This window comes from Salvelinus alpinus, chromosome 10, assembly GCF_045679555.1.
Source record: "Salvelinus alpinus chromosome 10, SLU_Salpinus.1, whole genome shotgun sequence".
In the NCBI taxonomy this organism is placed as follows: Eukaryota; Metazoa; Chordata; class Actinopteri; order Salmoniformes; family Salmonidae; genus Salvelinus; species Salvelinus alpinus.
The window spans coordinates 59700784-59723468 of record NC_092095.1 but is presented as its reverse complement, the minus strand read 5'-3'; the positions used below and the strand labels follow the sequence as shown (position 1 = coordinate 59723468).

General features: G+C 46.5%; 1 protein-coding gene across 2 annotated transcripts; it reads left to right on the top strand.

Moving 5' to 3' along the window:
* Positions 1-1067: 1067 nt before the first annotated feature.
* Positions 1068-21613, top strand: LOC139532452 (rho GTPase-activating protein 20-like). Of its 2 annotated transcripts, none has more exons than XM_071330039.1 (15): positions 1068-1586; positions 11421-11506; positions 12812-12982; positions 13099-13248; positions 13647-13688; positions 13798-13966; positions 14091-14157; positions 14307-14492; positions 14709-14887; positions 15012-15176; positions 16182-16306; positions 17160-17349; positions 18217-18319; positions 18453-19438; positions 19542-21613. In XM_071330039.1, the coding sequence occupies exons 1-15, from the start codon at positions 1491-1493 to the stop codon at positions 20367-20369; spliced, it is 3543 nt and encodes a 1180-aa protein (XP_071186140.1). In that variant the 5' UTR covers positions 1068-1490; the 3' UTR covers positions 20370-21613. The 2 variants fall into 2 exon arrangements, with proteins under 2 accessions (XP_071186140.1, XP_071186139.1); XM_071330038.1 differs by having other exon boundaries at positions 14706-14887.
* Positions 21614-22685: the final 1072 nt, after the last annotated feature.

The following is a 22685-nucleotide window of genomic DNA, read 5'->3' as shown; positions in this document are numbered from 1 at the left end:
AGAGAGGGAGGAGGAGATGAAGGAAGACAAAGACAGAAAGAGGTAGAGGGACGGACGGGGAAGTATAGGGTTGTTTGCAGAAGTGAAAGGGAAAGAGGCAGGGACAGAAAGAGTGGGGGGGGGGGTTGAGGGAGAGAGGGATAGGCAGAGTGAGAGAGAAAGATAGGAATGTGTGTTAGTGATTGTAGTTGGCGGCTCTGAGGGCTCTTCGCCACATGTTTTGTCTGTACAGGGAAACCAGACGTTCCTTTCTAATGGAACCTTAAAGAGCACAGGCGAAAAGCCACTCAAATCCTCTATCTAATGAAATAACAATGTGTCTGTGTGTGCCTGAAAAAGAGGGGATGTCAAGAGAAGTTAGGAGTGATGTTACTTTTTCTCTTTTAAATTTCAACCAGATTTTTAATTGAGGACTAATTAGGTTCCAGGAAACCGGCCCTCAAGATTAAAGGAGAGAGTTGAAGTTTCAGAGAGACAATAATGAGGGTATGCAGTACTTTCTCTGTGTTCTGTCTGCCCAACAGCCCAAGGCATTTCATTATCACCCTCATTCATCTAATCATCTGAGTTTCTGAACCACTTTAAATGGGGCTATGATTGTGATTGGTTTGGGGAGCACACACTGTCCTGGTTCTTCTCACTTTAGCCCAGTTTGTGCTCCACTTCTGTCTGATGCGGCAGTAAAATGGATTTTATTACATTCTTTCTTTTTTTGAAACAGAGTTCCAAGTTTTACAAAGTTTTGGATCCCATTTCTTATCTCCTACTCTTATAATGACAGTGGGCACAGTGCCCTCTGGCATATTACAGTGACCACCTGTTAATGAATGCCTATCATGTCTAATTCCTGCTGATCATAATAAGAATAGTGTTTTTCACTAACAAGTCTAAATTTCAAAGCTCACCTCTAGTCTTGGAGGAATACAACAAGCACATAATATTTTTTTATCAAGCTTGTAACATAGTCCCACTCTCATTGAAATGTTACCTGGTCCATTTTCCCTCAGATATTTCCCTTAAAAATAACAAAGTCTTCTCTGCCAGACTCCGTCTGCAGTAGGACCCAGGGGGCACCGAGGCGCCGACTCCACAGGGCTCACGAGCTCGTGTGTAAGGGATTGGCACAGCCAATTTGTTTCAGTGTGTGGAGAGCCTGAGTGAGGTGCGTGCTTAGTGGACCTATAACTTGTGAAGATGTGCATGACTTAGACAGTTCTTTTTCAACACCAGACAACTGAACTTTCATTATCAACCACGACGGACATAATACCGTATACAGATCCTGTGCGTACTTTATACGACTTTGGTTGGACTGCAAGGCGTCGACAGGAGAATTGACCTTTCTTTCGCACATGCACAGCGACGCATGGGTGGAATGCTTCTAACGAATAAGGACTTTTATGGAGTTTATTTCTTTACTTCGTCTTTGGATAGCGTTGGGACAGTAGAGCGCGGTTGCAGCTCCCCTTTTCCCGCGGAACTCTACCTGGATGGATACCATGTCACCACAGCAACAGAACGAGCTGAGCCGCAGGACGTCACTCACCGGCGAGTCCAAGACCAGCACGCAACATGAACACAAGAGGGTAAATTAACGTCATAGGCCAAATCATGTGTTTTTACGCAATCATTCCCGATTCATGTGTGTGTGATTTGCTATACGTTTCAAAACAGTGAAAATACTTTTTTGGTCAAGTAACTTATTGCAATTGTGTTGTGTTGCGCGCTCTGTGCCCAGTAGCGCACAGGCTCACACGGGGATTGCCGGTGCTATGTTCGGACTCACGGTGTTCGCAGGAGGAGGGAGTAAATCGCCGTTAAACCGAACCCTCCGGTTGTAGATACTAATCAGAATATCTATAGACAGATCCAGGAATTAGCCATATACAACTCAGTTATTTGCTGAAAACAGCACTACTTGTTGCATATCCATGCGTATATGTGAATTGGTGACATTTCAAAAGAGTTTCAATGCTCTGAAACCGTAGATCTTATGCAGTATATCAAATATGACACCTTCGTTTGAAACTTTAGGCCTTTATCATATAGCCAACTGTAGGTTATTATAGGCCAATGATCAACAGTTGGAATGTATAGATTCCCCCTCCGCAGTCTTCTGAATCAGTAGTTGTGGTGTTTGTGTAAAAGCTATGGTGTTCTGTAACCGGATATTTCAGTCTCTGGCACCACTATAGTGTCTGGCTGCGTGGGGACTGGCAGCCTTTTGCAATAGGCTTTACCCACTGCTCTGCTTTGTGTGGAAATAGCAGCTATAAGCAAGCCTGCCATTAATACCCTGACTGCTTCAGTAATTGATCGTTTTAATAACTATTTCATTTATCTGTCCAGTCACAAGATCTACAGTGCATTCAGAAAGTATTCAGACCCCTTGACTTTTTCCACATTTTATTACATTACAGCCTTATTCTAAAATGTATTCAATAGTTTTTTCCCCTCATCAATTCTACAAACAATACCCGATAATGACAAAGCAAAAAAAGGGTTTTATAAATGTTTGCAAATGTATAGAAAATTAGACAGACATTTTACGTAAGTATTCAGACCCTTGACTCAGTACTTTGTTGAAGCACCTTTGGCAGCGATTACAGCCTCAAGTCTTCTTGGGTATGACACTGCAAGCTCGGCACACCTGTATTTGGGGAGTTTCTCGCCGTCCGTCTCTGGAGATCCTCGAAAGCTCTGTCAGGTTGGACGGGGAGCGTCGCTGCACAGATATTTTCAGGTCTCTCCAGAGATGTTAGATTGGGTTCAAGTCCAGGCTCTGGCTGGGCCACTCAAGGACATTCAGAGACTTGTCCCGAAGCCACCCCTGCGTTGTCTTGGCTGTGTGCTTAGGGTCGTGGTCCTGTTGGCTGTTGGAAGGTGAACCTTCGCCCCAGTCTGAGGTCCTGAGCGCTCTGGAGCAGGTTTTCATCAAAGATCTCTCTGTACTTTGCTCTGTTCATCTTTCCCTCGGTCCTAACTAGTCTCCCAGTCCCTGCCGCAGAAAAAACATCCCCACAGCATGATGCTGCCACCCTTACGGTAGGGATGGTGCCAGGTTTCCCCCAGATGTGACGCTTGGCATTCAGGCCAAAGAATCTTGTTTCTCATGGCCTGAGTCTTTAGGTGCCTTTTGGCAAACTCCAAGCGGGCTGTCATGTGCCTTTTACTGAGGAGTGGCATCCGTCTGGCCACTCTACCATAAAGGCCTGATTGGCGGAGTGCTGCAGAGGTAGTTGTCCATCTGGAAGGTTCTCCCATCTTCACAGAGGATCTCTGGAGCTCTGTCAGAGTGACCATCAGGTTTTTGGTCACCTCCCTGACCAAGGCCCTTCTCCCCCGATTGCTCAGTTTGGCCGGGTGGCCAGCTCTAGTTTGGTGGTTCCAAACTTCTTCCATTTAAGAATGATGGAGGCCACTGTGGTCTTGGGGACCTTCAAAGCTGCAGAAATGTTTTGGTACCCTTCCCCAGATCTGTGCCTCGACACAATCCTGTCTCGGAGCTCTACGGACAATTCCTTCAACCTCATGGCTTGGTTTTTGCTCAGACATTCTCTGTCAACTGTGGGACCTTATATAGACAGGTGTGTGCCTTTCCAAATCATGTCCAATCAATTTAATTTACCACAGTTGGACTCTATTCAAGTTGTAGAAACATCTTAAGGATGATCAATGGAAACAGAATGCATCTGAGCTCAATTTCCCTGATGGGTTTAACATAAATAATTGGTCCGTTGAGGAAACATGAGTAAAGTCATGACACAAATGATTATCTGTACAGTCCAGAATAACATGTTATTTAGCTGTTTACTTTGAGATAGAACAGGCAATGCTTTACATTGTTGCCCATGTGCCATGTATTAACTTAATAACCAACTACTCTGGTAACCAGGGTTGGGGAGTAACAGATTACATGTAATCCGTTACATGTAAGGGATTACAAAAAAACGGTAACTGTAAATCCGTTACCAGCAAAAATATTGTAATCAGATTAGATACTTTTGATAAACTAGATGATTACTTTTACATTCAGAAAGGATGTTGGCAAAACAATTCTTTGACTCTTCTCTTTTTTTAATCAATGACACTCGAATCGGCATTGAAAAAAGGCGCAAATGTAAGTTTGTTCCACCTGAGCGAGTCTGACCACAAGTCAGAGACCACTATGATGACACACCGCATGTGTTTGATGAATCATGGAAAAAGAGCAGGAATAGGCTTTTGTAGGCCACAGTCAAATCTATGTCTTCCAATGGTACAACTGTTGTCGGCATCCAAAGATTATCCAACTTGAATAAACGCTTGGAGGTAAGGATGACAGCAGTGGTGTAGTCTACGGTGATACGGATATGCCTTATTATTGATATCTACATAGCGCATTGATGTGAATCACACTGATGCTCTCTCATTTTAACTATCTGCGCCTTACGGATTGTGGATGGCTGTTCACAAATCTAAATGTGTATTTGAACCCAATAATGGTTGAATTCAAGAAGTTTAAGATGCCTATCAATCATTGTTTTTGAAATCAGTGGACTGCCAGTGAAAAATGTGCTCTTGCAACAGCTGCACCGTGCAGATCCCAGCCTATGGAGTAAAATTGGGGCTTTTATTGCTCTGTCTAATTCATGCTGATAAAAATAAAATAAAAATCCATAGGCCTACTGGACACATGCTCAAACTTGAACACTTTTTGATAGACTTAACGGGGAAATCTGTAGTTGCTACATCCATTTTTGTACTTATATTTACATTTATATAATTTAACCTCTGTATAATCCAAGATGGCGTAGCAGTCGGACGTGTCTTTGTCTTGTCCTGTCCCGTGTAAATAGTCTTCGTATTTTTCGTGTACATTTCGTATATATTTTAATTTCACTTTCCATCTAGGAACTGAATATACATTCCTACATTCCGCCTCACCCAATGTGGTACGGACCTGCTATTTTTTTATACTTTAGAACCGTAACCCCAATCAGAAGCTAGCCAGATAACTAGCTAGTAGTCAGTTAGCCACTGCTGCGGTCTTCACCCTCAACTCGGACACAGCCAGCTTCAATACCGGGCCAATACCTGCCAGTCTGCAAGCGCGATATCAACCCAGAGCATATAGGACTGCTTTTTCTCTACCACATCACCGGATTCCTGACGCAAGCTCTGGACAATTACACCGTATCATCACAGCTAGCTAGCTGCAACCGAGTGGCTACTACTGGCTAACACCTCTGTCCCGAAGCAAGCACCAGTTAGCCTTGAGCTAGCCTCGAGCTAGGCCCATCTGCCGGCTAGCTGAAGAGGTCTACCAGCGAATTCTTGGGCTACAATACCAGCTACAAGCTAATTTAGCCATTTTTTTGCCGCTGCTAGTAGCTTTTACCTTCTGCACAGACACCAGCCCTGTTATTAGCCTGGATATTACTCACCAATTTACCAGCATCGGACTGTCTCTCGACAACAACGCCGGATTCCTGCCGTAATCCCTGAGCCACTGATCCTCACAGCTAGCTTGCAGCTAGCGCCACTGCCACGAAGCTAGCACCAGTTAGCAAACACAATTCTACAATTCACAACCTCTCTTTCGCCATCGCCATCTGGCTTGGATTCTCTGTCGACACGACCACGTCTGAGCAGACCCCCTCCGTCTGAGCAGACCACCCCCCGGGCTACTAACTTTAAACGCCGCGTGCTAGCTTAGTGGAGGCCTCCCTGCTCCATCTACGGCTGCCCCCTGGACACTATGATCACTTGGCTACATAGCTGATGCATGCTTGACTGTCCATTAATTCACGGTACTCCATTCTGTTTATTTGTGTTTTATCTGTCGGCTCTGTGCTTTAACTCAGGATCTGTGTGTAGTTAATCCGACCCTCTCTGCCTAGTCGTCGCCATTTTTACCTGTTGTTGCTGTGTTAGACTAGCATCCTGTTATTCCTGCTGTTATCTTACCTGTTGTTTTAGCTAGCTCTCCCAATCAAGACCTGCAATCACTTTATGCCTTATTGTATGTCTCTCTCAAATATCAATATGCCTTGCATACTGTTGTTCAGGCTAGTTATCATTATCATTGTTTTGGTTTGCAATGGACCCTGTAGTTCCACTCTCCGTACCTCTGATACCTCCTTGGTCCCACCCCCCACACATGCGGTGACCTCACCCATTGAGACCAGCATGTCCAGAGATACAACCTCTCTTATCATCACCCAGTGCCTGGGCTTGCCTCCGCTGTACCCACGCCCCACCATACCCCTGTCTGCACATTATGCCCAGAATCTATTCTACCACGCCCATAAATCTGCTCCTTTTATTCTTTGTCCCCAACGCTCTAGGCGACCAGTTTTGATAGCCTTTAGCCGCACCCTCATCCTACTACTCCTCTGTTCCTCGGGTGATGTGGAGGTAAACCCAGGCCCTGCATGTCCCCAGTCACCCTCATTTGTTGACTTCTGTGATCGAAAAAGCCTTGGCCTCATGCATGTCAACATCAGAAGCCTCCTCCCTAAGTTTGCCTTACTCACCGCTTTAGCACACTCTGCCAACCCTGATGTCCTTGCCGTGTCCGAATCCTGGCTTAGGAAGGCCACCAAAAATTCTGAGATTTCCATACCCAACTATAACACTTTCCGTCAAGATAGAACTGCCAAAGGGGGAGGAGTTGCAATCTACTGCAGAGATAGCCTGCAAAGTTCTGTCATACTTTCCAGGTCTATGCCCAAACAGTTCGAACTTCTAATTTTAAAAATTAATCTCTCCAGAAATAAGTCTCTCACTGTTGCCGCCTGCTACCGACCCCCCTCAGCTCCCAGCTGTGCCCTGGACACCATCTGTGAATTGATCGCTCCCCATCTAGCTTCAGAGTTTGTTCTGTTTGGTGACCTAAACTGGGATATGCTTAACACCCCGGCAGTCCTACAATCCAAGCTTGATGCCCTCAATCTCACACAAATCATCAAGGAACCCACCAGGTACAACCCTAAATCCGTAAACATGGGCACCCTAATAGACATTATCCTGACCAACCTGCCCTCCAAATACACCTCTGCTGTCTTCAATCAAGATCTCAGCGATCACTGCCTCATTGCCTGTATCCGCCACGGGTCCGCGGTCAAACGACCACCCCTCATCACTGTCAAACGCTCCCTAAAACACTTCTGCGAGCAGGCCTTTCTAATCGACCTGGCCCGGGTACCCTGGAAGGATATTGACCTCATCCCGTCAGTTGAGGATGCCTGGTCATTCTTTAAATGTTACTTCCTCACCATATTAGACAAGCATGCTCCGTTCAAAAAATGCAGAACCAAGAACAGATATAGCCCTTGGTTCACTCCAGACCTGACTGCCCTCGACCAGCACAAAAACATCCTGTGGCGAACTGCAATAGCATCGAAGAGCCCCCGCGATATGCAACTGTTCAGGGAAGTCAGGAACCAATACACGCAGTTAGTCAGGAAAGCAAAGGCCAGCTTTTTCAAGCAGAAATTTGCATCCTGTAGCTCTAACTCCAAAAAGTTCTGGGATACTGTAAAGTCCATGGAGAACAAGAGCACCTCCTCCCAGCTGCCCACTGCACTGAGGCTAGGTAACACGGTCACCACCGATAAATCCGTGATAATCGAAGACTTCAACAAGCATTTCTCAATGGCTGGCCATGCCTTCCTCCTGGCGACTCCAACCTTGGCCAACAGCCCCGCCCCCTCCGCTGCTACTCGCCCAAGCCTCCCCAGCTTCTCCTTTACCCAAATCCAGATAGCAGATGTTCTGAAAGAGCTGGAAAACCTGGACCCATACAAATCAGCTGGGCTTGACAATCTGGACCCCCTATTTCTGAAACTGTCCGCCGCCATTGTCGCACCCCCTATCACCAGCCTGTTCAACCTCTCCTTCGTATCATCTGAGATCCCCAAGGATTGGAATGCTGCCGCGGTCATCCCCCTCTTCAAAGGGGGAGACACCCTGGACCCAAACTGTTACAGACCTATATCCATCCTGCCCTGCCTATCTAAGGTCTTCGAAAGCCAAGTCAACAAACAGATCACTGACCATCTCGAATCCCACCGTACCTTCTCCGCTGTGCAATCCGGTTTCCGAGCCGGTCATGGGTGCACCTCAGCCACGCTCAAGGTACTAAACGATATCATAACCGCCATCGATAAAAGACATTACTGTGCAGCCGTCTTCATCGACCTGGCCAAGGCTTTCGACTCTGTCAATCACCATATTCTTATCGGCAGACTCAGTAGCCTCGGTTTTTCTAATGACTGCCTTGCCTGGTTCACCAACTACTTTGCAGACAGAGTTCAGTGTGTCAAATCGGAGGGCATGTTGTCCGGTCCTCTGGCAGTCTCTATGGGGGTACCACAGGGTTCAATTCTCGGGCCGACTCTTTTCTCTGTATACATCAATGATGTTGCTCTTGCTGCGGGCGATTCCCTGATCCACCTCTACGCAGACGACACCATTCTATATACTTCCGGCCCTTCCTTGGACACTGTGCTATCTAACCTCCAAACGAGCTTCAATGCCATACAACACTCCTTCCGTGGCCTCCAACTGCTCTTAAACGCTAGTAAAACCAAATGCATGCTTTTCAACCGTTCGCTGCCTGCACCCGCACGCCCGACTAGCATCACCACCCTGGACGGTTCCGACCTAGAATATGTGGACATCTATAAGTACCTAGGTGTCTGGCTAGACTGCAAACTCTCCTTCCAGACTCATATCAAACATCTCCAATCCAAAATCAAAGCAAGAATCGGCTTTCTATTCCGCAACAAAGCCTCCTTCACTCACGCCGCCAAACTTACCCTAGTAAAACTGACTATCCTACCGATCCTCGACTTCGGCGATGTCATCTACAAAATAGCTTCCAATACTCTACTCAGCAAACTGGATGCAGTTTATCACAGTGCCATTCGTTTTGTTACTAAAGCACCTTATACGACCCACCACTGCGACCTGTATGCCCTAGTCGGCTGGCCCTCGCTACATGTTCGTCGTCAGACCCACTGGCTCCAGGTGATCTACAAGGCTATGCTAGGTAAAGTGCCGCCTTATCTCAGTTCACTGGTCACGATGGCTACACCCACCCGCAACACGCGCTCCAGCAGGTGTATCTCACTGATCATCCCTAAAGCCAAAACCTCATTTGGACGCCTTTCCTTCCAGTTCTCTGCTGCCTGCGACTGGAACGAATTGCAAAAATCTCTGAAGTTGGAGACTTTTATCTCCCTCAACAACTTTAAAAATCTGCTATCCGAGCAGCTAACCGATCGCTGCAGCTGTACATAGTCCATCTGTAAACTACCCACCCAATTTACCTACCTCACCCCCCATACTGCTTTTATTTATTTACTTTTCTGCTCTTTTGCACACCAGTATCTCTTCTTGCACATGATCATCTGATGATTTATCACTCCAGTGTTAATCTGCTAAATTGTAATTATTCGATTTATTGCCTACCTCATGCCTTTTGCACACATTGTATATAGATTCTCTTTTTTTTCTCTACCATGTTATTGACTTGTTTATTGTTTACTCCATGTGTAACTCTGTGTTGTCTGTTCACACTGCTATGCTTTATCTTGGCCAGGTCGCAGTTGCAAATGAGAACTTGTTCTCAACTAGCCTACCTGGTTAAATAAAGGTGAAATAAAAATAAAAAAATAAAAAAATCGTATTATTTATTATTATATGTAGTAGAAAGCGATGGGTTAGTAGAAGCTACATAACCAACCCATAAAGTAAAATGTAACATCCATATATGGCCAGCTATGTAAACTTTAACAGTGATTTATCGTGCAATAGATGTCGTTCAATTGGTAACATACATTTTTGTCTTCTTCTAATGCCTCTTAAGGGGAAAGTAATCTAAAAGTAACTGAATGTAATCAGATTGCGTTACTGAGTTTGGGTAATCCAAAAGTTACGTTACTGATTACAATTTTGGACAGGTAACTAGTAACTAACAGATTACATTTAGAAAGTAACCTACCCAACCCTGCTGGTAACATGTTGTAATGCAATTAATCAGCTGTACATTGGTGACCTCAGATGAGGTATGACTGACCCCACAGTTGTACACAGGGTTACCTGTATTTTTCAGAGTGGAATAACATCTGATTTTCCTATTTACATATTCACTATATTTTTTACCTTAAAATAAGCTCATCCACCCTCCAATCCAATTTGAACTCCCAATCCAATTAATGAACAACATTTATTGTCCCTCAAAAGGAAAGTCTCTCCAGAGCTCCCTACAGTCTACACCTACAGTACATTACAGGAGACATCCCTCACTGAGAAAGAACCCCAGTCCTCTTCTGTCAGACGGGACACCTCAGCCCTGTTATATAATTGAAACCTCCATTGTTAAATTCACTTCCCTCAAACTGTCTGCTTGGAGGCCATGCTAGCGGTGACTGCTGACACCAAAGTCGATGGCGAGTTATCGCACACATCTTGTGTAAACGTTATCTCTTTACCTCAGACTTGTGCAATGTTTAGGCTGCACCACAGTACGCTTTTTAACCGTTCTTTTATCAGGATATGCTGTATGTGTCTGTCCAGCCAGCTGCTGCTGTGTACTGTAAATAAGGTAAAACCCATTAGAGAACATTAGTCAGAGTTGAAGACATATTTGGGCTGCTGGATCAGTCTCTGCTGTGTCTGGCGTGTCCGTACAGCTCTCTCTGTTTCCCTCTATCTCCACCCCTATCATACCCCTCTCTCTGTTTCTCTCCACCTCCACCCCTATCATACCCCTCTCTCTGTTTCCCTCCATCTCCACCCCTATCATACCCCTCTCTATGTTTCCCTCCATCTCCACCCCTATCATACCCCTCTCTCTGTTTCCCTCCATCTCCACCCCTATCATACCCCTCTCTATGTTTCCCTCCATCTCCACCCCTATCATACCCCTCTCTCTGTTTCTCTCCATCTCCACCCCTATCATACCCCTCTCTCTGTTTCCCTCCATCTCCACCCCTATCATACCCCTCTCTCTGTTTCCCTCCATCTCCACCCCTATCATACCCCTCTCTCTGTTTCCCTCCATCTCCACCCCTATCATACCCATCTCTATGTTTCCCTCCATCTCCACCCCTATCATACCCCTCTCTATGTTTCCCTCCATCTCCACCCCTATCATACCCCTCTCTCTGTTTCCCTCCATCTCCACCCCTATCATACCCCTCTCTCTGTTTCCCTCCATCTCCACCCCTATCATACCCCTCTCTCTGTTTCCCTCCATCTCCACCCCTATCATACCCCTCTCTCTGTTTCCCTCCATCTCCTCCCCTATCTTACCCCTCTCTCTGTTTTCCTCCATCTCTACACCTCTCTCTGTTTTCCTCCATCTCTACCCCTCTCTCTGTTTCCCTCCATCTCCACCCCTATCATACCCCTCTCTTTCTCCTCCACAGAGGATGAAGTCTCTGAGCCATCGTCGACAGTCCGCTCCCTCTCTGGTCATCAACAAAGCCCTGACCAGATCCAGAACTTTCTCCAGGTACGTTGGGGGACCAGGGACATTTCACATAAACTACGTGTAAAGGTCAAATCCTAGCTCAACAAAAATTACACAACTCAACTTTTCCTGCAAATCTCCCATCAATATCACACTCGGAGCTTGAGTTAAGTGGGTTTTCCAGTTAGGATTAAGCTCTCAAGGTAGAGCTCTAAGTCAACAGTTTCCATTCTATTTATAAGGTTCTCTCTTGGCTAGGGAAGTGGCCATGGGTTGTGATGATCATAGACCAGAGAGGTCAAGGGTCACACTGGCTGAACATGAGGAGACAGTTTGTGCATGCGAGTGAGTGTATGTACATGCGTACCCTGGTCAAACAGAAGGAGACAGCAGTGCACTCTTAGGAAAAAAAGGGTTGTTAGGCTCTCCCCATAGAAGAACCCTTTTTGGTTCTACCTGGAACACAAAAGGGTTCTTCAAAGGGTTATCCTATGGGGACTGCCGAAGAACCCTTTTAGGTTTTAGATGGCAGCCTTTTTTCTAAGAGTGTATTATCAGTCTGAGTTAGCTGTCTGAAGGGACTGACCCAAACAGGGACACAGACCAGACATCCCCCTCCCAGCCTGGATGTGTGTCAGGGTCATTACTGCTTAGACGACCCCTGGGTCTCTGAGCTGTGATTGAGAGGAGTGGAAGGAGCTGAACCAGGTTTTTAATTGAGTGAGAGTTCAGCCTACGTCTTCCAAATACTCGGAGGGGTGATCTCATAATCTGCACCACATTACAGACGCTTAACAGGAAGGAGCGGAACGACTTCATTACTAAGAGAGGAACAGAGTTTTTCCATCTGTTTGTGTGTGTGTTCACATGCTATATGTCAAGGCAGTTGGGAAATGAATGGTTCACATTGATCTCCAGTTGTTGTTACACACACACACACCCACACACCAAGCTCCTAGTCCTAGAGTGGTTCTCCTCTCAGGCATCGCTAATCCTCTCAGATAGCTAATCCATCCCAATCAGGATCTGGGATCTATTAATATCCCTGGCTTTGACCCTCTGTCCAGGGCAGTGAATAACCATATTAAAGAGATACTGGAGGTGTGTTCATCCGCCCTGGTGACTACTAGCCTAACTGACCCCTTTCACAGCAGGGACACATTCCATTTAATTCAACACTTCAAACACAACCACATACCCCATAATGTTAATTCCCTGAACTGGAGTTCCTGCATAAATTTTTAAGATTTGTTAAGATTGTTTCGGTTGTGTAATTTGGTCAGGAAAGAATACATTTATTCTGGAACTGTGTTTAGATTGGATGTATACCTGATATTTTCTCCCCAGAGAGAGCTTCCTGGTTCCTGTGTGTCCAGAGACGTGCCCATTGGTCCAGTCGTTCCTGTGTCCTGATAGGGCGTTCCTCCTGCACGGCCACGTCACGCTGAAGACAGGGCTGCAGACGCAGGACAGAGACCTCTTCCTCTTCACCGACATCCTCATCATCGCCAAGTCCAAGTAAGAGCGAGAGAGGGAGGAGGAAGGTGGGAGATAGAGGGGGGAGGATGACAGAAGGGCAGTGAATGAACATGAAAGTGAGTGTGTCTCTGACATCTGTTGTTTGTCATCCTCAGGTCTCCCACACACTTCAAGCTGAAGGCCCAGGTGTGTGTGGGTGAGATGTGGACAGCCCAGTGTATGGAGGACGTATGTGAGGGCAGCACCAACCCAGAGAGGAGCTTCGTCATGGGCTGGCCCACCTGCAACTGTGTGGTCACCTTCAGGTACACAACAGACATTCTGGGTCTGCACTCTGCACTGCATATTTCTGAGCAGTGAAGCATTGCTTATATATACACAGCAGGGGAGGCTGGTGGGAGGAGCTATTGGATGGGCTCATTGTGATGGCTGGAATGGAATTAATGGAACTGAGTCAAGCATGTTGTTTCCATATGCTTGACGTGTTTGATACCGTTCCATTTATTCCATTCCAGCCATCCCAATGTGTCTGTCCTCCTGTAGCTCCTCCCATCAGACTCCTCCGATATACATTATGACCTTTTATAGGTTGTATATATTTCAACCTGGGACATTTTTACAGGTGGTTCTATAAGTTGCTGTAGAAAGTGTTTAGGTTGCACGTGCTGCTGTTGTTCTGACGTTTATGGTTTATCTTTACCAGCTCTGAGGTCCAGAAGGAGAGATGGCTCTCCCTGCTCAAAAGGTGAGCAACAGATAAGCCTTCATGGTTTCTTCTACTGCAAACGTATGTTGATGTGTGTCCAGTATGTGTTCTGCCTGTGGGCTGGATCCTAACTTTCCTGTTTTTCCAGTCGAATAAAAGAGGAGAAGGAAAAGGATGATCCTAAAACCATTCCGCTGAAGGTGTTTGGGAAAGGCATCGGGAGTTGTGCTCAGGCCGTCAGTAAGACCTTGGGTGTCAGTAACTCTGATTCAACCAATGAGGTTGTCCGACTCGCTCTTCAACAGTTTGGTGTCACGGTGTGTATAGAATCGAGCAATACTGTTTTTTTTTGTCTTGTGTTGTTGTAATCTTGACTAATGTAGTTTTTCGAGTGTTTTTGTTTATCTTGGATCTTAGAATATCTTTGTCTGTGTTCCATAGAGCTGTGTGAAGGACTACCAGCTGTGGGTAAGCTCCAAGAGGGACAACGCCCCTTACCCTCTCATTGGTGAGATTCTAACTAAGGTCTTGTCTACTGGTTGATTCCCTGGTGTGTTAGTTGAATTAGGTGTTGAGTCAGGTGTGTTAGTGCTAGCCTGGAACTAAATCCTACTGGACCCCCTGATCTCTGACCTTTACGCCCTAACCCTCTCCCAGGTCATGAGTTCCCTTTCAGTATCCAGATGAGTCATATGCGGGAGCCCCTGTCCCAGCCGGGCCGCAGGGACACTGTTCCACCTCCAGACAGACAGAGGGCGATGCACCGCGACCAGGTACAGGTGGACAAACAGTGCCAGTTCATCCTAAAGACCCGATGCAGCTCCACAACAACGCCTGTGATTGGTGAGGACTGAGGCGCTTAATGTACTAATACTAGTCTATAAAAGGTTTATTAATGGTCTATTACTGGTCTGTTACTGATGGTCCAGGATTGGCTCGTTTTTGCTGTCACGCTTTCTCTTGTTACTCTAGTGCTTCTCTCCTCTGTGTCGCACTGCAAATGATTTGATCTCTCTGTTGTGACCACGTCCTGTCTGACCTGACATCTCTCTCCAGTAGACCCAGCTCAGAAGCCCTTCAAGCGAAGGCGTTCTCTCATCAACTGGGCTTTCTGGAAAGGCTCCAATCCTAACCTCCACAGTTCCTCTACAAACCTCTCCTCTCCTGCCCCCGGCTACCTGTTTGGCCAATCGCTGAGCACCATCTGTTGGGACAACTCCCTGCCCAAGCCCGTCATGGTGAGGCGAAGATGTCACAGTGACGTCCGAATGACATCATCACAGTGATTTGAGGAAGTCGGTTGAAAATGTATCAATCTCATCTGCAACCTCTGTCTCTCTCTGTCTCTCTCTGTCTCTCTAGGACATGCTGGTGTTTCTGTACAACGAGGGTCCGTTCACGCGGGGGATATTCCGACGGTCAGCGGGGGCGAGGGCGTGTCGTGAACTCAGGGACAGACTGGACTCTGGGGCTCAGGATGTCCCGCTGACACGGGAGCACGTCTTCATCATCGCTGCTGTGTTTAAGGTACACTCTCTAAAACACTCTAGACAACTCTGAAGTCTGTGGCGGCAGAATTACATCAATTATACCAATGTTATGATGTGTTATGTAGGCCTTATGGCAGACGGAGGGTTCAAGTGAAGTGGAACCAAATGTACTTTCATCACCTGAGGAAAAACAGGTTTAAGCTTTGTGCTTAGTAAATCTGGTCACCTTGTAGGAGCATGGCAGATGAAGCTGTAAAGAAACATGCGGCTGTCACATTGATGCAGTAGTGTTGAGGTTGGGCAAAAAAAAATCTAAAATAACCGCCTTAAACTATATAACTGATCAATGCACCATCATACCAGGTCATTTAATGCTTTAAAATGGCTGCAGAAGTGCAATTTCTTACCGATCTCTAGAGCTTCCGTCCTGTGAAATGACATCAACACATACAGGGGTAGTTACTGGCTAGCTACAGCGGCTACATTTAGCTAAGGAACTAGCTATGTCAGTCGCGGCGAGCATGACCAGAATGACACGTCGATGAACCACCAAAGGCACACTCCATTTTCTGTTTGAAAATTGAGAAAGAGGCGGAGTTGGACCGTTTTTCGTGCCCAAAATCCACCTTTAAGCCTTGTGAATGACTAATGTCAGGGAAGGACATTGTAACACTTGGCAAGCAAGGACATTACACCTGTGCCCTTGTGGTGTGTTGTTGTCGTCAATCCAATTATCGACTCGTATCTCTATGGGTGACACATCCGAGCCCGTAGCAATGCAGCACAGGCTGTGCCAAAAACAATAGCTAAATAGAGATAAGGATGTCAAATTTAATCTGTAGCTCATAATCTGTTCATCTGGTAGGGATCCACTGAATGAGTCTGAAGACATTAACAGTTACATCTGAAAGTCTATAACAAATGAAGGTGTCCACCTAAAACTTCACCTCAAAATGAACTTCAATGACATTTTACTGTCGTATATTTTTTCCACTATAAATTGTGTCAGTCTAGTGACTCTGGTCTCTGTCTCGACATTCAGGACTTCCTGCGGAACATTCCGGGCAGTCTGCTGTGTTCCGATCTCTATGAACAGTGGATGGATGTGATGGAGGAAGCAGAATCGGAGGAGGCAGAGGAGGAGGAGCAGGCACAGGATATAACGAGGTAGACGGACACTTACCATCCTCACCTGTATCAGCAGTAGCCTACTCGCTGAGTAATGAACCAGGTGACTTCGTTCTGAAAGGGAAACTCCTCTATAGGGATTTAAGAGTGCCCGGATCCACTGCTTCCATCAGCTCAGTGTTCTAATCACAGAGAGTTTTATCTCAATTGTTCACAAAGCTTTTCAGCTAGCTCCTCTAAATGGGCAGAGCCCAGGGTTAGGGAACTGAAGAGAAGGACTGGACAGCGTCAGCACGACTATAGGCCACTTTAAAGTAGGAAAATATCGGGCAAACTGAATATTCCTCCTGGGCATTCAACTATTTGTTATCGATTCGTTCCACCCAGTCACAAGGGAGCCGCGTGAGTGTGAGAGAGAGAGAAAGAGTGTGTGAACTGTTCTGTTATCATTAATTTCTGTGCCGGAAAGCAGAGTCCATGTTCAGATGGAGGTAGAGGTAGCCCTTTAAGACAGATCTAGGATCAGATTACCACGTTACTTGAATCCTAATCAAAACCATCAGGCTAATGAGAAACATTTGACCACGTATCAGTCATTAGGGGCAGCTTGTACCTACACGAATCAAATCAAGTTGTATTTTGTTGTATTTTAAATTTGTGTGACTGTTCTTGTCTATCAGTGTTTTGTTACTAGTCATGTGTTGTGTTTTTTGTAGTCACAGGAAGAGTAGCTGCTGCTTCTACAAAAGCTAATAGGGATCCAAATAAACAAACCAGCATCTGGAGTTTTTCCTGTCAGGGAAAACTCAAGACCCTGTTCATACTGCAAATAATACACAGTTTGATAAACAATAATAACCTTTGACCCATCTGTGACCCTCCTTCTCTGCAGGCTGATTGGTCTACTGCCCAAAGACAACGCCCTTCTGCTACGCCACGTGGTTGCCGTGCTGCACGGTATCCAGGAAAACGCCCATGACAACCAGATGAACGCCTTCAACCTGTCTGTGTGCATTGCTCCCAGCATGCTCTGGGCCCCAGGTCCCAGCAGCCCCGAGGTGGAGGGGGAGGGCGCCAAGAAGGTGAGGGGACGACTGGAGGGGTAATGCACATAAGCACTTTCCCTTGACCCCTAACCTTTATCTAGGCTAGGCTCCACTTAAGCCTTTATCCTGTAACCTAGTGAATGGTCACTCAAACACTGGAAAACCACAGTAGAGTAACAGTTAACATGTAGCTGGGAACTCAACAGTAATGAGACGGTAGCTGGAAACATAATGGGCTCGCTAGGAAATATGCAACACATTTCCTTCAGCCTGCAGGGTCAGCACTGTTCTCACACTCGTCTTGTGATGCACACACACACACACACACTCTACCCCTGCCCTCACAATGAGTGTTGTTTTTTCTCTAATAGTGTAGCAGTTAATTCTAATTCTATGGCTAACAGAGTTGTCTGACGGCTCTGCTAACATAGCAAAAATGTATTATGCAACAAAGTCTTAGGTTACAAGTAAGTTAATGTGTTCCATAGCCAGTTCAATAGCCCCTAGAAGCTTATCTCGCGTGCTGAGACTGAAAATACAGACAGAGCAACATCAATGTAACCATCAGAGCCATTTTCGTGCTGCATTTGTGTCAGTTCATCACCATATCAACAGAATGTCCAACCCACTCGGAATGGATTGTTCTTTCTCTGAGAAGGTTATCTGGTAAATTCCCATCACTCACGTCACTCCTGCGTTCCTGTTTCATACAGTTAGAAAGCTGTGAAGCCCTTTGTCCTACGAATAGACTCACTTCTCTATCTTGGAGACTGATTTCTCATGAGAAAAACACAATGTGTATTAAATGCTAGTTATTTGTTTAACTCAAGGCCTAATAAAAAGATACATAGAGCTCAGTATCTGTAGTAGTTCCTCCAGGTTAAAGACCTGTCCTGTCCCTAGGTGTGTGACCTGGTGAGGTATATGATAGACCACTGCCAGGAGGTCCTGGGAGAGGATGTCACCTCTGTGTTTGGAGGTCTACCCCGGAAACGTGCCGAATCGGGTATCTCACACACACCCACACACTAACATCTCTGTTTATGCAAAGATTCCCCTGCTCAAAAGCACACACCATCTAATTTTCTCCTCTTTCTCTCTGTCCACCTCTATCTCTCTCTTTCTCATTCTCTCCACAGACGTGTCTTCCTTCCACCTGACCGACTCGTCTTATGACAGCCTGGAGAACATGCTGAATGATGACAGCAGTGAGTCTCCATGCCTCCACACCTCACGGCGGCGCTGGAGAGCCAAGCCCCTGCAGGGCAGCCTGGACTCGGTCCTCACCCTGAGTGACTGCGACCTGGAGCAGCCCGACCTGGACACAGACCCCGACACCACAGACCCCCAATCTGGCAACCACCACCACCGTGATACGATCACACAACCTGGATCTGGCAACCTCCTCCAGCCCTCAACCCCAGCCCGGGGCAGGACCAGGAAACTCAGCCCAGCTGCGCCCCCCTCCTCCTGTCCCAGCCCCCCAGCTCCTCGGAGAGGGGGGAGGAGGTGCTCAGAGCCGGCCATAGGGTACTCTGTGGCCAGCTTCGTGGCGCGACTGGCAGGGAACGCAGACAGGCTGGGCAGCATCGATGACCTGGCTGGAGGTGGGGAGATGTTTCACAGCTTACGGAAGGATGGACAGACACACGGACCCACACACACAGGGGACTGGAATGGCAGTAAGGGTGTGTGTGAGGGTTCGGGGTCACAAGGTGCACAGACGCGACGCCGGGATGCGAGCTACTCCAGTCTCTCTTCGCCGCCCACCTCCCCCACCCCCCCCACACGCTCCTCAGTGGACTCCCTGGACAGCCTCCTCTCCCACTCCAGCATCCAGTCTGCTGCATTCTGGCAACCCAGGGTGGGACCCAACGCTGCAAGATTGACTCCCTCCCCTGTCCCTCCTGGTCCTCCTGTCCCTCTAACCCCCATATCTTCCCCTACTTTAACCCATAGTCTACCCATCCCAGCTCCAGGCCAGGGGCTCAGTCTCAATATCTCCCCGCCGAAGGAGATCCCTTCCTGGGGTACGCTGAAGGGCTGCAGGGGGCTCCATCCCAACACCTGGTTGAAGAGAGGCCGCAGACTGTCGCTGTCGCAGCAGGAGGATGAGGGGGGTGTGGTGAGTTCCATTACATGTGGTTGTTGTTTATTAGTACTGTTCATTCATGGAAGGTCTCTCTCTCACACAGACTCATAATTTCTCTCTCTTTCTCTCTCTGTAGGTGGGTTCCACTAACAAGACTCTCCCCACTAGCAAGTCATGTCAGGATAAAGGAGGGCTGAAACAGTCATCTGAGGACCCCCCCAAGTCCAGCCTGGCCAGCTGCCCCCCAAAGGCAGGAGGGTTGCAGAATCGCGGCAGGGTGACCAAGGACCGAAGATCCAGTCAAGGCTCGGTGAGCCCACCACCATCGCGCCAGAGGTCCCTGGAGCATTTCCACTCCTGCCGCTCTCCCTGCTACCAACCAACAGACAGACCCCTCACTGTCAAAGAGCTGAGAGAGATACACAGCCGGGCCTGCGCAGCGAGCAACACAGGATATGACGTCACAAACCAGGGCAGCCGTACCCCTCCCCAACATGTGTTCTTTGGGCAGGGTGGACCCAGCTTGTCCCTAGCCAGGCAGAAGTCCCACTCCCTAGCCCCAGGCATGGAGGGTCTCCCCGGGGGCAGGTGTTCCCAGCGCCGGAGCTCCGAGCCTGGGGCAGCACATCTAGGCGAAGTTCTGATTAAGGCCTCACACCCGGATAGGCTTCACAGAGAGGCCAAACTGGGTCAGAGGTCAAAGTCAGTGGACGGGTCCCAAGACCTGGGGTTGAAGGTGTCTGACACGGACCAAAGCGGGGCTCCGAAGTTTTGCCTGTCTCCCTCTGCCACCAAGGCTGTGAGGGACTATTTCTCATCTCACACGCACAGCAATCCCCATAGTGGGCAGCAGGTGGCGCTAGCCCTGATTCAGGGGCAGAGGGAGCGGCTCAGGAGGTGTAGTGATCCCATGCTGGAGCCTGACTTTGACCAACTGCTCTTTGCTGAAGAGTCCTACGTGTGAGACCATCACTGGTTGTGAACAGTCACATGAAATGCTTCTACATACAGCTGTGAATGTACAGGTAGAGTCATTTAGGACCATAACAGAACCAAAACATAGCGCTTTTGAGAGTCACAGATATAACAACCTGCTTATTGTGGACAAACATTCCTATACTTACAATGCACTTTGCTTTTCAGAATCAATTGGTAATAAGACTCTTATATATTATTATAGATTCTACTAAAAGAGGTCACTGAAGTGAATGTATCATGTACGTATTAGGACTAGCGAGGGAAGAGTAGATTCAGATTATGTAATGTATTGTTTTAGATCGCAGAAGTGGACAAATGTACTTTAGGGATCAGGCTATTTGGTTGGATTACATGTGAGATTATTCACAGGGACCCTTGCAGTGAACTGCCTATGATCAGTATAAGATTACTAAAACGTTTATTTTTAAACAAAAATTCCTTACTAAACCGTGTCATATTTAGACAGTGTATGCGAGGCTGTGATTTTGCATTGACAGTATTTTGTAAATAACAAAGACGATCTTGACTGCCAATGAATAAATGTTGATAACGACAAAGCAAAGTGCTTTAAGCTTACAGCTGTAGTGTTTCCTCAAAATATTTCTCAAACTCTGTATTTCAATATGTACTGTTTATGTGGCAGGATGTCTGAGAGATGTTGTGCTCCATTCACTCTGTATTGCTGAAGCGTTACTGATTCTGCGATAGAAATGTAAAGGTCGTTTCCCGATTGAGCTGACATACAGTATGCAGAGTTTACCGTGAATGCAGTCTCCGCAAAAGCGGGAACGTTGCCTTTAAAATTCAATCACGCTGAAAAGCTGAACTTCCACGTTGCGGATTGAATAGAGCCCTATGTTTGTATAGATGTGTCTGAGAAGTATACATGAATTATATAATCTGTACGGTAAATTTACAGTATATGCAGTATGATTGTTCGCTAATTTTCTACATTTGAAGGTATTAATTTCATACTAATTGCTGCCAATTGTGTTATGTGCATTTTCACATAGCTTTCTACACCATAAATTGTGCTTTGTTCTCTTTGTATTTGTGCCCATAGGATGCTTTATAATGTTTAAAGTGTACACGATGTGCTGTATTGAGATTGTACAAGCTGGCAGATACCGCCGCTGCTTTAATAAACTGGCTACTACACTTGTTTGATGTGTAACGCATAAGATAATCAGATCATCAAATAAAACAAACCACCTTGGCTAGTAAGACTAATGGTGCCGTTGTTTCGTTTTCTTTGAAATGTTCTCAGTCCAGTAGCACCTGGTAAAATGTCTTTGGAAGTTTGTATTAAACTCAATTACACCCAAACCCCACTGAACTCAAGTTCAGCCAATCACCCACTGTCACCTCAATCAGCAGGGCTGGTGCACCCTGGGGACTCCAGAATGCCAGTTTGATGCCAAGCTGTTCTGAATGACTGATGTAAGAACTTATCAAATTAATTCTGCCATGTTGCCAACCAATTAGCCTAGCGCAGTAACTTCAAACATAGATCCAGCTAATAATATCTACAAAATGTAGATCAGGGTGACTGTCATAAGAGGAAATCTACTGATGCACAACCACATTTCTAAATGGCACCTTGTGTATTCTACTATTATAACTCTCAACAGTAAATTGAGCCCCTGACTTGAGTCCCCACCCAAAATGAAATAATATACATTTGTCTACAAAAGGGGGGCCACGGGCTGCCAATTTCCCAACCCGGATGTAGATTGTATGTCGTTCCTGTTTGGAAAGAGATTAGCAGGCATACCAAATCAACAGATTCTGGTTCTATTGTTTGAAAACAGACTCTTCCCAAAGTAAAGTTTAAAAAATATATATAAATGCAACATGTAAAGTGTTGGTCCCATGTTTCATGAGCTGAAATAAAAGATCCCAGACATTTTCAAATACGTACAAAAATATAATTTCTCAAGACGTGTTTACATCTCTGTTAGTGAGCATTTCACCTTTGCCAAGATAATCCATCCACCTGCCAGGTGTGGCATATCAAGAAGATGATTAAACAGCATGATCATTACACAGGTGTACCTTGTGTTGGGGACAATAAAAGGCCACTCTAAAAAGTGGTTTTGTCACACGTCACAGAAGTCTCAAGTTTGAGGGAGCATGCAATTGGCATGCTGACTGCAGGAAGGTCCACCAGAGCTGTTGCCAGAGAATAGAATGTTAATTTCTCTACCATAAGCTGCCTCCAACGTCATTTTAAAGAATTTGGCAGAACATCCAACCGGCCTCACAACCGTAGACCATGTGTACGAGCGGTTTGCTGATGTCA

What these genes read in the sequence shown, in the direction of transcription:
- LOC139532452 (XM_071330038.1), top strand. Translation starts at nt 1,491, where the DNA reads ATGGATACCATGTCACCACAGCAACAGAACGAGCTGAGCCGCAGGACG. An exon ending in TGGCTCTCCCTGCTCAAAAG is followed by an intron (nt 13,689 to 13,797) that starts GTGAGCAACAGA and finishes CTGTTTTTCCAG; the next exon opens with TCGAATAAAAGAGGAGAAGG. An exon ending in CGCCCCTTACCCTCTCATTG is followed by an intron (nt 14,158 to 14,306) that starts GTGAGATTCTAA and finishes ACCCTCTCCCAG; the next exon opens with GTCATGAGTTCCCTTTCAGT.